Source organism: Pagrus major, chromosome 2 (assembly GCF_040436345.1).
Source record: "Pagrus major chromosome 2, Pma_NU_1.0".
Classification (NCBI taxonomy): domain Eukaryota; kingdom Metazoa; phylum Chordata; class Actinopteri; order Spariformes; family Sparidae; genus Pagrus; species Pagrus major.
In genome coordinates this window covers 24,538,950-24,555,679 of record NC_133216.1, presented here as the reverse complement: position 1 = coordinate 24,555,679, position 16,730 = coordinate 24,538,950, and the positions used below count along the sequence as shown (strand labels likewise).

Below are 16,730 nucleotides of genomic sequence, written 5' to 3'. Positions count from 1 at the left end.
CATGAAACCATCCACCGCTACAGCAGCAGGTGCAAAGTGAAGGGAATAGAAGGAAGAGGCAATGTTATTGTAAATGTAATAAAGGTTTATTGTTCAGATATTTACAAAAATGCTTCTTTGTGATACACTGAGCGAATGAACGCTCCGTCAAAGAGCTTTACTCTGCTGCCTTTGTTGCTTTCGTTGCAGGTAGCGAGCACGAGCGTCGCTGACGGTGGTTTCGTCGTTTCGCTTCTCCAGCTTCTTCACGATATCCTCAGTAGAAACCTCTGAAAAAAAGAACAAAGTAATCTATTAGTTTATGCTTTAGGCAGACTCTTGTTTTCACCTGTGTGTGTTTGTGTGTTTGGTTGGTCGGTTTGTTGGTTTGTCAGCGGGATTACACAAAAACTGCAGAACAGTTTTCCACAAGGCTTGGATGGAGGAAGGGTCTTGGCCCAGAAAAGACCCCATCAACTTTTGGTGCAGATCCAAATAAAGCATGGATCTTAATGGAAACAATCAGGTATAAATCAGATGGTTTGTATCTATGACTGAGAACAATTTGATGTGGATCTTAGATCTGGTGAGCTTCAGTTATGTTTAAGAAGTTATGGGTGGTTTAAAATATAAAGTGATACAGGGCTATCAAGTTTGATTGGATTAGGCTTGACTGAATTAAAGGAAACTGTTGGGCTTTGGCGGAGGTATGCACTCTACTGAGTGCCATTCAAGTTTTTGATCATGTCACATGTGGCCATAGCAGGAACCAAACACTTTAAATGAACCATCATGCTGTACAACATCACAATTTCCAAATAAACATCTAATTATAGATTCGGACAACCTGGTTGTCTTTTGGCTGCTTCCTTGGTCTCCCACTTTATCATCTCCTCATCAGTCACTTCTTCTCTTGCCACGCTGCTCAGTTCATAGACGTCCACCTCATGGAGCTTAGGTAATAAGTCCTTCACCCACTCATAACGAATAGGGCACACAGTCCTGATATACACCCGTGAGGTCACCAGCACATCGTGGAAGATGACCCAGTTCAGCTCACCCTCCTGGTCAAACAGCTTGGAGCAACAAGGAATCATAAACAAAGGAGAAGTCAGAGAAGCATCATGAACGTTTTGGTGTGTCCTCATGATCAAGATCTTTTGGAATGAATTTAAAAACACACTTACCGATGATGATGGATGAATGTTAACCATGGATCCATTGCCATCCATTGTGCAAAACACCTTACCAATCGACCTACGTGGGATAGAAAATAAAATGAACTGAACAATTTTGCACAAAGGCTCCCATTTCTTGGAGATAATCAAGGAATCCCAAAGGAGATTAAATATGGATAATATTAAATGAACCTTGGTGATACCTTCTGGCAACGTTGGTGAAGTATCCTGTGCACAGGCATCGCCTGAAGAGTTCACTCTTGTTGCCATCGAATGTTTCCACAGGGAAATCTCTCTTCTGAAAGGAGAAAAATAATCAGACTCTAATTATGAAACTAATTATCACAGCAGTGTGAGGAACAAATGACGGAGTTGAGCATCTGACAACAGCAATCTGCAAAGAGGTTTGTTGCAGTTATTTGAGTACAACACTGATGTGGGGAGCAAACAGCTCTCGCAGCAGCTCTGTAAACTGCTGTACCTGCTGGAGGCGGAGGACTATCTCTCGCAGCTGAGTCTCCACACTGAAGGCTGACTTCAGCGCCCTCCAGTGGATCCAATTGTCTTTACACCATGCTGAGGGTCTGTCACTGTAGAATGCAAGAGAAAGGCTCAAACTTATAGTGAATACTGAATACAGTACAAGTATACTTCATGAGACTTCAGACTTCATGACTTACCTGGATTTACACAACTGAAACACACTGAGGAGTGTGGCAAAGTCATTCATGCCGCCGCTCTTGGTAGCCAGCGCTCTGTGCTTTTTATCTACCTCTTTCTGCTTCTCAGGGTTACCTGCAGGAAGGAAGAAATCAGCCAAAAATGTGTGAATTCAAAGTCTTCACACTACACTTCAACGCTTCTCTGCGTATTATATTTCCTTTCCTTTACAGTGCTGACCTGGCCTGATGAAAATGTTCTCCACGGACAGCATGGCGGCCACGGGGAGCAGCAGGTCCTGACAGCCGAGCGAAGTGGCTTTGAGCACAGCCCTGGTAAGGCCTGGTTGCAGGGGGAACTCCACCATCAGCTCCCCCAGCTGGGTCACTCTACCTCTCCTATAGCCAACAGACCAGAGAGATAAGAGCTCATGAAATTTCACACAAACCCACTTCTGCTTGAAGCTTAAATCCGGTACACAGGGATAACCACTCACCTGTCGATGGCATCAAATTGGTAGAGCTGTTTTAAGGCCTCGAGAAGAAACCGTTCCTCTGGACAGTCCAGATAAGGGAACCTTCAAAGAAAATAAGTCATGACTAAAGGAGGTGAAAGGAACTATAAGAAAGCAAATAGCCACAGATGATGTATTAGTGTACCTAATGACATCATGAACGCCCAGGCACTTGAGTGTGAGTACCACCGCAGTCAGACTCGTCCTCTGGATTTCTGGAACGGTATACTCAGGCATGCTCTTCTCCCAGAATTCCTTGTTGTAGATTCGAAAACATTTCCCAGCTGAGGTCCTTCCAGCTCGGCCCGCTCTCTGCTCAGCCTCGCTCCTAATCACAGAAAATCCCCCCCATAAGAATCCAGCCCAAATCTCTGTTGGCAAGCTCTCCTAATGGCGTGTGTGTGTAAGCAGGAAAATCACTTTAACGAACATTTTTTTTGCAGGTTCCCAATGTCACATTACTCAATCAGAAACTCACTTTGAAATGGGCACCACCTCCAAGATATCCATGCCCACCCTGGAGTTGTGGTTGAGCTGCTTCACAAACCCGCTGTCTATGATGTACCTTTACAGAAAAATAATTGGTTCTGTGGGAAAGTCCGTAATATATTTAGTGCTGATCACACACACATACTTCAGTGTTGCAGTGGTAAACCACAGGCCTCGCTCACTTTATGCCATTGATGGTGAGAGATGTAGCTGCAATGTTAGTGGCCACTACACACTTCCTGATTCTTGAGGGCGGAGGCTGAAATATCTGCCTCTGTTGATCTGTGAAGAGACCAAAAATAATAAATGTTTCGTTTTCTTTCTTTCACAGTAGCATCACACAGAAATATTTTCGACTTAATCTGGAAAAAGCTACATTCAATCTACTTAACAATGAGTAAGATGTAACAGCGGTTGTGGGTTATTCACCAGTGGGCATGGATCCATAGAGGGGCAAAATAAGAAGGCCCTCCACTGTTTGGTCTTGGACGTCGTAGCGGTAGTCTATAGACTCAGCTTTCTCAAACAGCAAGTCGCAGGCGCGCTCAATCTCTGACTGACCTGTCAAACATGGAGAATCAATGTGGCAGATTTTGTCAGGGTTAAGGTGTATAATGAGATCTTAGGGCTCGATAATGATGACTTACCTGTCAAAAACACAAGAATATCCCCAGCCATTTCACTGGTGTGCACATCAAGGGCCATTCTAACGACCTGAGGAGCAAATTAAAATCAATACCAACCTTGATCAACGAGTAATGATTGTAAAGAAGTGAAAATAAATGCAGTGCCGAATCAAATGTCTCGTTTTATTTGAAGCTTCTATTGAGGTTTTCGAGTGAAGATTTTAATGCCTGTCATCATATTTATGATGTCATCACCCTAAAAAAAAAAAATCCTCAAACAACATCCTCAATTTGAAAAAAGTGACTCGTTGGATTAAATGGCGCACAGAGTAAATTACTCAAGTAATAGTGTTAGTGCCGAAATAGACTTCTTGTTATTGTGGTTATATAAAAACAATTTATGGTGCTGTCAGATTGCTGCAATAGTTGCTCACCGGTCTGAGTCATCTATGGTGTGACGATCTAGGAATGAGACTCAACAATCTTTCTCCAGAATCACTGAATAGATTATGCAAAATTAAAAAAAAGTTTTGCAGCATTTAAATGCTGACTTTGAAATTGAAAGTCAGTTATGAATAGATTCAAACCACCGGATACAGGCCTAAGTAAATGTTTTTCCCCCCTGTAACAATAAAGAAAACTAAACATCCTACATGAAGCTGAAACTCCTACCTCTTTTACATAGCCAGTGCTCTCTACGTCTTTAGGTCCTACAGCAGTGCCAAATGTGCAGGTGACAGGAAAAGTCCTCCCGGGAATAGCGAAGACGGGACAGTCGCCGAGAAAGGCTGAAAGTTTGTCAGTTTCCAAGGTGGCGGACATCACCACCACCTTCAAAGGGAAAGATCGGCCTTTGGTGGCCTCGGCAGGGTCGGAGAACATCTTCTTCAATAAACCCAGGAGAATATCCTGCATCAGATGAGGGCACTTAGTCAAAATGTGTGTTGAAACATTGACAGAAAGAAGATAGATATGTATGCATCTGACAGTATAGTGCATCAATTATATAGGTGTATGACATTGGGCCAGTGGCCTATACTGACTCACCGTGTTGAGGCTGCGTTCGTGGACTTCATCCAAGATTACAACACCGTACTGAGAAAGTACAGGATCTGCCAGGATCTCTCTGAGCAAACAGCCGTCTGTCATGTACTTCACCACAGTGTCCTGGATCAAACATGATCAAACACTCTTTCAAACATTTGACATTAAATACATTGGGTTTTGTAGAAAAGATGAGTCGTCTTTGCCTCTCACCTGTGATGTGCAGTCATCAAAGCGCACTTGGTAGCCAACCTCTCTACCCAGAGTGCACTGCATCTCCTGGGCTACCCTCTGGGCCACTGTGATGGCAGCCACCCGGCGGGGCTGCGTGATGCCGATTTTGCCATTTCTACATATACCTGCACAAAAAAAGAGAGAGTGGTTCATATTTGACACATCTGTACCCTAACTTTACAGAATGCATACAGTCCGGTGCTGTTAAACCAACACAACCGCATTAAGTTGCATCTACATGTTGCATATTAAGCTTCACATTGTGGTTTTGCGGGGACAGGACAGCAAAACGACAGCTCACCTGCTTGATGCAGGTACTGTGGAAGTTGTGTGGTTTTCCCGCTGCCAGTCTCACCGGTGACAACCAGAAAAGTGCTGCCTTCAACAGCCTGAACCAGCTTGGATTTGTGCCGGTAGATCGGCAGGTGTTTTGACTCGTTTTCTGTCGAGTCCCATCTTGATGATTTGGACATGACCGACAGCTCTGACCAGCTTTAGCAGCAGATATCAGTGCGGAGAGCCACACAGACAGGAATGAATACCGGCGTTAATCATGCGGGACACGGTTTAGTTGGTGTGTGTGTCCACAGACTGCAGCAAACCGAACAAAACAGCAACTTCTTTCACCTTTTTTCCACTCGTTTTAAAAGACGACACACTCGGACAGTAACTTCCGCAAACGAACCCACTCTGCGTTTCTATTGGTCGAGCTGCGGGCACATGACCAACGCTCTCCACCACAATAAAAGCCCGTCGGGAATTAAGCTTTTTTTTTAAAACACTTAAAAATTGCCTACACCAAATAATCAAACGAATAGAAAATAAAAACTCAATCAGTAGATTGATTCATATGTCCATAAGTCTGTTTAGTGAATTAAATCAAACTAATCGGAATATTGGTCCTTTTCTCTCAATGAAAGCTCTTATTTAACATTTGTGGGTGTGAAAGTGTTTGAAAATAAATTATATGATGCTGTCTGAGGTCTTTCTTTGAGTCCCCGAGCAGTGAGCTACATACTCGGATGTATTTTTGCATACATCACATCATCTATCTGTTCATCCAACCAAAACAAACAAGAGCCAGTACAGTGATGACAAAAACTCAGATAATATTAAATATCTATTAAAAATACAGCAAACCTTTTCCCTCTGTATTTCATCATCAAATATTGAAGACCAAAATAATCTGCTGCAGGAGAAGTGAGTCAACATTGTAAATGATCTACAATGACTGTCTTGTATTTTACACGCAACAGTTATACGTTTGTTGAATCAAAAGCAAACCCTGCACTAGTTTGAACCTGGCAAAGATGTAACTTTGTCAATCCGACTTAGATAGATGGAACTAGAAACCCATAGCCTACTTCTTAGGAAAACACCTCTGGTTTGAGCAGGGGGACAGGTGCATACCTAATTTTAATATCAAGAGGTAATGCTGGTCACTGAGGTGAGTTTTGGGGTAGGCACATTCAACTGAAAAGTGGACCTTCTGACAACTTGCATTATTCAAGGTTAATCTGAAAATGAAAATGATATAACATTTGCCTTTTTAAAGGCCATTATGGTAAGGTTGATTTATTGTCAGTACAAATCATTGACAGTTACTTCAAAATACTACTAACTCTCCCTTTTCTGATCATTTACAGCAGGTAAAGAAGAGGTCCACCAGAGGCTTCACTGTAAAGAATCGTCTGTCCTGGCCCTGATGTGATTCTTCTCAATTTCCTCCTTCCTGAAAGACATGGAAAAAACAAAGACTATTGTTCACAGTGTTACATGCACACCAGAGCATAAATGAATTATCCAGGACAGATTCATAAAAGGATGAAAAGGCTGCAGATCCACTTACCATTCCTGCAGGGTTGTGAGCAACCTGGTCCTTTACATAACTCTATATCACAGTGGAAATATACCTGTAGAAGGACATCCTAGTTTAAAAAAAAAAGGGGAAAAAAATCACCAAGGCTAAAAAATACCAGCGTCTCATTTGAAAAAAGAAATTCTCTCACCAGATGTTCAAATGTCGGGGGCTTCACAAATGAGAACATCTTGACTGAAAACCTCTTATGAAGAGAGGGATACTTCAGCTCCTTATTGGAGACAACCGGCAGCACAACAGTTCTGTGGCTATCACCAGTGAAAGGACATCTGGATTAGACACAAAGTTGAGCTTGAGTTGATCAAAGTACAGGTAAAGATGTACATAAAATATAGACTGCTGATTCCATGAGGATTCACCCTTTAACGAGCAGCTTCCATCTTTTGGGGTCATGAGGGTTTTTAGTCGGTGTCGCCCAGCAGTCCTCCAGCAGCAGCTTCAAATCCTCGTCCTCATGTTTGAGAACAAACACCTCCACATACACAGGCTGGCCGAGCTCAGTCACTGTCAGAGGGTCTCGAGACGAAGAATAGAAAGACCTGTAATTAGAATCTGTACATAAAATGTTGATTGAAAAACAGAAGTATTACTACTGGCCCTTCAAAATAAAAAGCAATTAATTCATTTTCATGTCATGTATAAACTTTCTCAGGATATTTTGTTGAATAAAAGCATACATACACACATACATACACACATACATTTATAAAAAAAAAAAAAAAAACTTTTATGGACAGTAAAAGTAATCATTAGGAATGAAATGCAACAAGTATAAACTTGACCTTTGGCAAACCTCATTTCTGTCCTCAGTAGTCCCTCACTCTTCAGTGTCGATGGGGACTTTTCTCCCTGAACGTCGATGCCCAGATGAGTCATTTGGGCAAGAGCAAAGCTACAACGCACAGTAAGACTAAAACAGAAAACAAAACAAACAATTGAAATGAGTCTCCATTACCTAAAAAAAGTAAGACACGTTTTCATTTCTTACTGGAAAGGAGTGTCACGAAAGATTGAGCCTCCCTGCAAACGTTGTTTCACCTCAATGTTGACCCAGTACGTTATAGTCCCATCAGATATCTGTAAAACACAACCAGATATTCAGTCACAAAAATACCATGAGACTTTTTAAAGAATAGGGACTTTACATCTACCATGGACTGCGTGCCACAATCAGAGAATGGAAAGCTGAACGTGACAGCATCCTTGGATCTTTTTTGGGGTTTACAGTTGTGGCTTTGGCTCGAAGGGATCCAGACTGCATCCAGGTTCAGAGGTGGGACTGTGGCGTTCTGAGAAATGGTAATGTCGAACCCATCCTTGTTGCAGGAAGGATGTCTCAACACCAGTGGGTTACTGTTTTTGCTCACTTCTGTAGAAAACACGCAGAGAATTAGCGATAAACTGACTTCTGAAACATGCTACGGTGTTTATCTGTACAAATGAAACCACGACCTTCAGCGTTCCTTTCACATACGAGAGGTAATGATCTGATAATATTAACTCTTCCCCTGTCCGCAGGTGCCATGATGACAACCGTCAGATTTGTGATATATTTCTGTTGAACAAAGATTAGCATATGAAAAAGACAATTGTACACTGAAATCTAAAATTAAATAGTTTGAGAGACTTTTCTGCTCACTTGTCTTCTCACAAAACATCCATGTGAAGCAACCGTGAAGGTAACAAAGGTGTCAGTTTCTTCCAGGAAGTAGCGACACTGTTCTGCTACAGCAACAGCTTGGTAATATCCGCCGTGATCATCTGTGTGAAAATTTGGACACGAGCAAGAGCACAGCAAACACTTCAAAGCTTTTTCTGTATCATGAGCAACACCATATATTTTTAGTGTCTGACTCACCTTGAACATAAATAGTGAAAGGCAGATCAGCAAATTGTCCCTTTGATATGTTAACAGACATGAACCCATCACGGCAAATCAGCGCGTTGTCATCCACAGTGTTGTAGATTGCTGCTTCAAATTGTTTTGAAGAAGAAACAGCTTCACACCTCAAAAGAAGCAGCCAAAATGAAATACGTGTCACCAAGAATAAGTCTGAATTGTAAGCCTTCATCTTTGGACGCTCTCTGACAGGTGGAGCAGCTGCTTCTCGTTTGGCTTAATTGGCACGAGAGTAAAAGAAACTCAGACACTCACAGTGGTTCTGTCACCTCACAGAATGGGGGTCCAGTGTTTAAATCAACTGGTTTCTACTAACAGGCTACAGTGTTTGTGTCGTTTTGGTAAGAAGGCCTGTACCTACTTTCATTTATGATCAACAGAGAAACACACAGACAGCTTATGTTTTATCCACAGGTCAAACATGTTTTATTTGGTCAAAAAGCAGTTTATTTTGAAAGTATTAAACTAGGATGACACGATATGATGAAAAAAAAAAAATTGCATTATTTTGACATCACAATTTTATTTTTCAGTGAAAACAGTATTAAAACCATGACATTTGTTGGGGTCTCTACCAAACAAACATGTTTTCTTACATCTGCAGAACAAGATTGCTAGGCCAGGGCATCTCTGCAGCACTGCAGTACTACATTATAGTGCTGGTTTGTCACACAGCTTCTGTCATTTGGATATTTCATTTGGCCATATTACATAATACACAACTCACATACATACGTTTATCTCACTCAGCACATACACTATACAGACTTTTATTTTTTGTATGTAAAGATCTTTACACATAGATGTACAGGCAGTGGAATACAGTGCAGTTTTACAACACACAAACACAATAAGTCATGCAGCAAGTTTAAACCCTTTGTGTTAAATGAATCATGAGTGACTGGATGGATGTTGAAAACACCTCAGCAGAACTGTGTCCTTGGTTTTCTACAGGTTGTTGAGCTGCTCTGTGCTCCTGTTGTAAATCGGGTTTTTGTATTCACGATCTGAGGAGGAAACAACGGAGAAGTGGGAGAGCAGTTTCAGCACACAGTATCATTTCATCCCAAACATGCCCACAGATGATGTCAGCACTCACTTTCATCGACTTTCTTTTCCCCCACATTTCCTGCAAAATAAAACACCTCAGTGAGTTTTGTTTATGCTGTTCATTCTCACATGCAGATAATTCTGACAGATGACTCGAGACAAAGAAAATCTACTTACCTCTGCGTTGATTCCTCGCCTGAGTCGACACGGCTTGCTGCTTGCTGAGGTCAACTTGGTTAACTGAGTGATAAAATGACTAAGTGAAATTCCTGGCAGCATTTAAATCATGTATTATAATAACAAACGTTTATCATACCATAATGATGCCGACTGAAACTTGCTTGCCGTAATCTGTTGAAGAGTTCTGGAGGGGAGAGAGAAGACGGAGTTTCTCATGACAAGGTGATAAAAGACACCAGTAATACAAACTGCAGTGATTTAACTGAATACCAAGCACCTCTATGAAATCTCTGTTTTCTTCTGTGACTTTCCATCCTCTCAAAGTTAAACTGGTCCACGTTTGGATAAATCCCACTCTGAGAGGGTTGAGTCATGTCCGGGTGAGGCTGAACTCCTGGTACACTGCCGAGATTTCTGAAAGGGTGGCCCCACTGGTTCACTCGGCCTTGGTCATCATTTTCTGACATTTAAACAGGATCAGTTCAGAATTTATTGACATTGGGATACGATAACATTTAAACAAAGTGAATTAATGAAGATGACTTGGAAATGAAGGATCAAAAGAGAGAGAGGAGCTGTGTGAACGCACCATAGACAAGGTTGTCTTCTCCTGTGGGAAAATGAAACACATTGTGTAAGAGTTTCTTGTGAAGAAAGAAAAATGTCATATAAAACAGAAACAGAAATATTACTTGAGTGAGAGTGTGTGTTTGTTTCGTTATTGTGATAGATTACCTCTCTGTTGTTCTCTGCCTGTTTCCTGAGGTGGAGCACCAGCACCTGCAGTGAGACAGATAGACATTTTGGAAAATATGCTTGTTTTGTGTCTCGACAAGAGTTGGATGTGGAGATTGATGCAAGGCTACTGCCAGCAGTTTGTTAGATTAGCTTAGCATCAAGAATGGAAACTGTGAGCATGGCTCGGTTTAAAGGTTGTTTTAGTTTTATTTATTTTTTTTTCCCTTCTTTTTTGAAATAGATTAAGCAAACAAGATATTATGTTGTTAATTAGTTTTAATAAACTTTTGCCTAAGGTGCCCACAGATTTGTTACCCTTGGACAGACACATGGCTACCCCATAGATTTAAATAATTACTAGATACCAGATGCAAAGATGGCGGTTTTCTGGCTTCCGTGTTAACTTCCTGGTTATGTGGCCCACTGAATACGTGCAGTAGAGTTCCCCTGCCTGCAAGTTCCCACTCAGACCCTAGACTTTACAGACACCACAGATTTTGAAATCACTTTTCTCAGCTTGAGGGAAGTTTTACAAATATAAAACCTCACAACTGACCTTGTTTGCAGCTCTTGGTGTCCCCTTTTTCTAGTCTTTGTGCTAAGTTAAGCTAATCACCTCCTGACTCTGGCTACACATTAAGCATACAGAGAGCAGTACCCTATCAATCTTTTCATCTAACTCTTTCTTGCCAATATGCTTTTTCTACCCTGTTATGTATATACATAAATATATATATATATACTGTATATATACATATATCCCTGTCCCTATATATATATATCCCTGTCCTTTGTATGATATATCTTTTTTAGATAACTTTCAACAGATGCAACTCTTTATAACAAATCAAACTTTATCAGGCTAATAAATAAAAGTTTTAAAAAGTTGGATAAAAAGTTGTACTCGTCCTTTAGTAATCGTCCTCATATTCCTGTGCTCTGACGTTAAAATAACTGTGTACCAAGCAACATTCAACCGTGGATGCATCTAATGTAATTGGTCAGTTGTGAAGTTATTGCTCATTCTCAGTACCTGCAGCCACAGGATTGTCTGTATTGTCGGGTGTCCAGGTAACATAGCCCACTGAAATAAAAACAAAAAGTATTATTAAAGAACCAACCAATCCATCAGCTCAGTGAAGGAGACAGACAGGGCAGGTATACTCACAGATGTACTTCAAGCAGCAGTAGCCACCGACAATCAGCAGAATGAAAGCCACGCCAGCACAGATGTAAACCAGCAGCAGGATCTCTTCACTCGCTCTACCTGCATGAGAAGTTGTGGTTTTTACAAAAGATGCATCTCACAGGAAACTCTTGCTCTTTCGCTTGTCCTTTCACATAAGTTTGGCCTATGAGGTCTGTGACCATGGAAAGGAAGAGGCCCGATGCTCTTCACTATATGAGAAAAGCAAGACCTTCAAAGCTTTAAATAGAAATCCTCTCACCTATCTCAGCTACCAATTCCACTTGAAGACAGTCCTTCCCCTGCTCACAGCGGTAACACCCCAGGTCGGAGTTTTCAAGCTCATCAATGCAGATGGAGTAGTTCCCCTCTGAGCCCTGGTTTGGAAAGGCTTTCACCCGGCCATATCTGGGGTCCACGAACTTAACACGCCCATTAGATGTGAGCTGGACCAGGTTCATCTGAGGAAGGTGGACCCATGACACCCAGTTGAGGCTTCTTGTCAAAAAGTCGCATGGTAGGAGGACAGAGGAGCCGAGTGGAGCACTGAGTGTGTACGTCTCACAAAGCCCCGAGTCGTCACAGGAACTCGCAAGGTTTGGCTCATCTTGACAAGAAGAGACAAGAACAAGTTTATGAGTTACTGAACTTTTATCTGAAAATCCTCAAATTAAATGTCAGGTTGAGAATAATTAAACAGAATAACATAACAATGATATTTAACTTATTGCAGACACTGATTACAAATATAACACAGACGGATTTTTAAAAAAACTAGTCCAATATTACTGGATCAGTTAGTGGACCTTGTGTTTTAAAGGGGGAAAATAATGATCTGCAGTATATAGAAAAAAATAAAAAAATAAAAATATCGTAGTCAACTCTACACAGTAGAAATATCATATTGTGTTGTCGTCAACAGATTTGCCAACTTTTTCGTATGTAAAGTCAAAAATCCAAACACGACATGATGACTCAATGATAAATTAAATCGACTGAATAATGTACAAATAGATCAAACAATTCAATTAGCAAAAGAGGATGAACATCTCTCAACATAACTTACCATTTGAAGACACACACATGAAGCACAGAGCTAAAATCAACCTGTCTGCAGTCATTGTCAGCGTTTGGTACAGTGTGACCAGCAATGTGGTAACGCTGTATGCTAGACCCTCTAAGCATCATGGGACAAAACCGCAAGACCATCACAGTTCCTTTAGTCATTGACGGAAACGCTTTGCTGTGTTTCAGTTTCACACCTTCAACAGTTGAATGCTTGACAGAACTAGTTTTGTTTTTCAAACTGTGTGCTGATCAGGTCAGACTTTAAATTCAAATCAATGACAAATGTATCTTTAACACTGAGAATGTGTGAAAGCTCTGAAATGTCTATCACTGTCAGACCACGTCCGGTTGAAATCTGGTGATGCTTCAGAAGAAAGTAGGCTTCTGATGCGCAGATGAAGGCACACTTTGTGGTCACACGGACTGATTTAAAGGCCGAGATTGTAACAACTGTGTTTATCTAACACAAATATTTTGTATTTCAGGTGTATCTATGTTTGTAACTAACATAAAATCTGGGCAAAGTGAGAAACTGTCCTGAAAAATAGAAGTCTCGGCTTTGCAATAAACACCCCTACTGCATAATATTTTATATGAGTGTCATTTGGAAAGATGCAGGCTTTAACCTTCCTATCCCTTTAAATACTGATATTATCACTCACTGAATGAATTTCAAAATAAATGCTGATTAAACAGAAATATTCATGTCTCGAACAACAATGTCTCTTACAAACCCTCTCACCTATCTCAGCAACCAATTCCACTTGAAGACAGTCTTTCCCCTGCTCACAGCGGTAACACCGCAAGTTCGCATTTTATTAATTAAATAATACTCTAATCCTTTAATTTCACAAAGGAACTTACCATTTGAAGACACACATATGAAGCACAGGGATAAAAGAAAAATCAACCTGTCTGCAATTATTGTCAGTGTCTCGCACAGTGTGACCAGGGGCAGCACCAGGGATTTTCGGCCCCATGAAAAAATATCACATCGGGCCCCATCAACACAGGCCACGTGCAACTGCTGTCACCACATCACCAGGACCGGGTCGACCCATTCAAAGCTTTACATAACTTGTAGTCCAACACTTACAGTACGATGTTTACTGCCAGTGAGCTGTACTATTATAACACTGTGCAGGCATACATGCAACAGTCTGCATACAGTGGAATTCACTATTTGACGCAAGACTGATACTCTCTATAAGAAATGTGCTAAAGACCATGTTTAACAGTCTAAATGTATTTTTTATTGTAAAATTTTTGAACGGAAAATGAGTTGAACACATGGTAGTATACATGTTAGCAAAACAATTAATAAAGTCTTTATCTGTAGATGTCATTAAACGGCCATAATTCAGTCTGCATCAAAGCATCTGACTTGAAGGTTTTATTTTAGTACTGGCAGTAACTTTAATATAGACTGAGTCACTCAATGCTTCAAACTGTCCAGCATCCAATACAAACTATAGGCTGTTTATGTTTCATATAATTATCGTTATGTGGAAAATTAATAACAGTGTTTAATTGAAAAAGATTTGGTTTCCTTTTTTCATAATAGTGAAAAAAAAACCCAAAACAGACCCCCGCAATGATGCTAACTGACATGTCATTCAACACAATATTGCTCACCTTCTTGAGATGGTTCATTGGGTCGGGGACGGCGTGCTGATGAATCTTTTCTTGAGTCTGGTAGGAGGGGCAAGGACAACTGATTTAGTATAATTAGCTTGCTAAACACTCACCTGCACTGATTAAATGTAAGTTAGAAAGGAGTGAAAGGTATCTGTAAATGTAGCTAACAGGTTAAATTCAACCACTCACAGACTACACCCACCTTTCTCTGAGAAAAACTGGGTGACATACTGTCGCCCTTTCTTTTCTACGGAGGCGTTTTGCTGCCACGCAATATAAAAAAATCTATCACTTTAACACGTGAAAACTTTATTGTAAGAACATGATCATTTTTATTTTTATTATATCTTTTTTACATGATTTGATAAAGTTCTACTTCATGCTTGGGTTGAGACAGGGCGAGATTTTGCTCTTATTGAGCACAGTGGATGAAATTGTGATCAGTATGTGCCATGTTCAAATTGTTCTTCAAGGCAGCACAGATTCACAGTATTTCTCTCCTTGGTTTAAGAACTACCTACTAAAACATTTCAGTCATCAGCTCACTTGAAAAGTAGAACAAGACTATATCTAAACAGTCAGCAAACTAATTCTGCTGTGTATCCAGTCAGCAACTCAGTTCCTGTGTGCCCATTACTACATTATGTTTATGTTTTCTTAAACTCAGCTTGTAAAATGTCTATAGCACTAGTTGAAAAACTTTTTTGCTCATGACCCATTAATTAATGAAAGCCACACCAGCACAGATGTAAACCAGCAGCAGAATCTCTTCACTCACTCTGCCTGCATGATAAGTTGTGGTTTTACAAAGATGCATCTCACAGGAAACTCATGCTCTTTCGCTTGTCCTTTCACGAGTTTGGCCTAAATGAGAAAAGCAAGACCTTCAAAGCTTGAAACAGAAATCCTCTCACCTATCTCAGCTACTAATTCCACTTGAAGACAGTCCTTCCCCTGCTCACAGCGGTAACACCCCAGGTCGGAGTTTTCAAGCTCATCAATGCAGATGGAGTAGTTCCCCTCTGAGCCCTGGTTTGGAAAGGCTTTCACCCGGCCATATCTGGGGTCCACGAACTTAACACGCCCATTAGATGTGAGCTGGACCAGGTTCATCTGAGGAAGGTGGACCCATGACACCCAGTTGAGGCTTCTTGTCAAAAAGTCGCATGGTAGGAGGACAGAGGAGCCGAGTGGAGCACTGAGTGTGTACGTCTCACAAAGCCCCGAGTCGTCACAGGAACTCGCAAGGTTTGGCTCATCTTGACAAGAAGAGACAAGAACAAGTTTATGAGTTACTGAAGATATTCAAAACTTTTATCTGAAAATCCTCAAATTAAATGTCAGGGTTGAGAATAAATGTATTACATGTAACTGGATAACAAGTTTATATGCCAATTAAGCAGAATAACATAACAATGATATTTAACTTATTGCAGACACTGATTACAAATATAACACAGACTATTTTTTTAAAAAAAATAGTCCAATATTACTGGATCAGTTAGTAGACCTTGTGTTTTAAAGGGGGAAAATAATGATCAGCAGTAAATAGAAAAAATTTAAAAATAAAAATATTGTAGTCAACTCTACACAGTAGAAATATCATAATGTGTTGTCGTCAACAGATTTGCCAACTTTTCAATATGTAAAGTCAAAAATCCAAACACGACATGATGACTCAATGATAAATTAAATCGACTGAATAATGTACAAATAGATCAAACAATTCAATTAGCAAAAGAGGATGAACATCTCTCAACATAACTTACCATTTGAAGACACGCACATGAAGCACAGAGCTAAAATCAACCTGTCTGCAGTCATTGTCAGCGTTTGGTACAGTGTAACTAGCAATGTGGTTATGCTGCATGCTAGACCCTCTAAGCATCATGGGACAAAACCTCAAGACCATCACAGTTCCTTTAGTCATTTACGGAAATGCTTTGCTGTGTTTCAGTTTCACACCTTCAACAGTCTAATGTAAGAATGCGTGAAAGCTCTGAAATGTCTCTCACCTAGCTCTGTATCTGTCATTAAACGGCCATAAAGCAGTCTACATCAAAGCATCTGACTTGTTCCAGGATAGTGATGTAGGCATGTGTAACTGTGGGTGTTTATCTGTAGAATGATGGTGGATCTGTCCCCTTATGTCTATGGTGCGGGGAGGATGGCACGGCCACACAGGACTTGCTCTCACACTCACTCTTTAATCTGGCATGAAAACAACACACAGTCCTCAATAACAGTGTGTAAGGCAACTGCAAGCATTCAGGTCTCCAGCTCAGGAGTATTTTCCTTTTTTTCTTTACAAAAGACTAGTATAATAAACATTTTCACACCACAATGTCATTATAGTCCTTTAGCCAA

The 16,730-nt window shown here is 40.7% G+C and overlaps 3 protein-coding genes across 6 annotated transcripts; all 3 read right to left on the bottom strand.

The window, feature by feature from the left end:
* Positions 1-64: 64 nt before the first annotated feature.
* Positions 65-5,418, bottom strand: dhx40 (DEAH (Asp-Glu-Ala-His) box polypeptide 40). The gene is made up of 17 exons (XM_073491973.1): positions 5,026-5,418; positions 4,704-4,849; positions 4,494-4,613; positions 4,119-4,355; positions 3,468-3,534; positions 3,250-3,381; positions 3,003-3,102; positions 2,810-2,896; positions 2,477-2,659; positions 2,314-2,394; positions 2,058-2,215; positions 1,838-1,952; positions 1,639-1,747; positions 1,361-1,455; positions 1,167-1,236; positions 827-1,055; positions 65-269 (listed from the first exon to the last, which is right to left on the bottom strand). The coding sequence occupies exons 1-17, from the start codon at positions 5,195-5,197 to the stop codon at positions 148-150; spliced, it is 2,223 nt and encodes a 740-aa protein (XP_073348074.1). The 5' UTR covers positions 5,198-5,418; the 3' UTR covers positions 65-147.
* An 861-nt stretch (positions 5,419-6,279) lies between these two features.
* LOC141018227 (zona pellucida sperm-binding protein 4-like) lies at positions 6,280-8,670 on the bottom strand. 4 transcript variants are annotated; one of them, XM_073493152.1, is made up of 10 exons: positions 8,462-8,670; positions 8,243-8,364; positions 8,056-8,158; positions 7,755-7,972; positions 7,592-7,680; positions 7,386-7,513; positions 6,963-7,155; positions 6,734-6,872; positions 6,574-6,652; positions 6,280-6,456 (listed from the first exon to the last, which is right to left on the bottom strand). In XM_073493152.1, the coding sequence occupies exons 1-10, from the start codon at positions 8,520-8,522 to the stop codon at positions 6,365-6,367; spliced, it is 1,224 nt and encodes a 407-aa protein (XP_073349253.1). In that variant the 5' UTR covers positions 8,523-8,670; the 3' UTR covers positions 6,280-6,364. The 4 variants fall into 4 exon arrangements, with proteins under 4 accessions (XP_073349253.1, XP_073349259.1, XP_073349263.1 ...); XM_073493158.1 differs by having other exon boundaries at positions 6,574-6,637; XM_073493162.1 differs by having other exon boundaries at positions 6,734-6,851.
* A 243-nt stretch (positions 8,671-8,913) lies between these two features.
* On the bottom strand, positions 8,914-16,197 carry LOC141015842 (uncharacterized). Its single transcript, XM_073490061.1, has 13 exons — positions 16,133-16,197; positions 15,278-15,622; positions 14,361-14,417; positions 11,920-12,264; positions 11,640-11,738; positions 11,505-11,555; positions 10,469-10,513; positions 10,323-10,343; positions 10,011-10,193; positions 9,870-9,917; positions 9,731-9,793; positions 9,603-9,632; positions 8,914-9,510 (listed from the first exon to the last, which is right to left on the bottom strand). The coding sequence occupies exons 1-13, from the start codon at positions 16,185-16,187 to the stop codon at positions 9,452-9,454; spliced, it is 1,401 nt and encodes a 466-aa protein (XP_073346162.1). The 5' UTR covers positions 16,188-16,197; the 3' UTR covers positions 8,914-9,451.
* Between the last annotated feature and the right edge of the window lie 533 nt (positions 16,198-16,730).

Bases quoted from the DNA above. Each gene is read 5' to 3' on its own strand.
- dhx40 (XM_073491973.1), bottom strand. From the start codon at position 5,197: ATGTCCAAATCATCAAGATGGGACTCGACAGAAAACGAGTCAAAACAC. The intron at 4,356-4,493 runs GTGAGTCAGTAT...CATCTGATGCAG, and splicing joins ACGAACGCAGCCTCAACACG to GATATTCTCCTGGGTTTATT. The intron at 270-826 runs GTTGTCCGAATC...TCTTTTTTTCAG, and splicing joins AGCAGCCAAAAGACAACCAG to AGGTTTCTACTGAGGATATC.
- LOC141018227 (XM_073493152.1), bottom strand. From the start codon at position 8,522: ATGTCTGTTAACATATCAAAGGGACAATTTGCTGATCTGCCTTTCACT. The intron at 7,156-7,385 runs GTCAAGTTTATA...TTTTATGTACAG, and splicing joins AGAAATGAGGTTTGCCAAAG to ATTCTAATTACAGGTCTTTC. The intron at 6,457-6,573 runs GTAAGTGGATCT...CATGTCTTTCAG, and splicing joins CTCACAACCCTGCAGGAATG to GAAGGAGGAAATTGAGAAGA.
- LOC141015842 (XM_073490061.1), bottom strand. From the start codon at position 16,187: ATGACTGCAGACAGGTTGATTTTAGCTCTGTGCTTCATGTGCGTGTCT. The intron at 11,739-11,919 runs GTGAGAGGATTT...CTTCTCATGCAG, and splicing joins GGAATTGGTAGCTGAGATAG to GTAGAGCGAGTGAAGAGATC. The intron at 10,344-10,468 runs GTAATCTATCAC...ATTTTCCCACAG, and splicing joins AGGCAGAGAACAACAGAGAG to GAGAAGACAACCTTGTCTAT.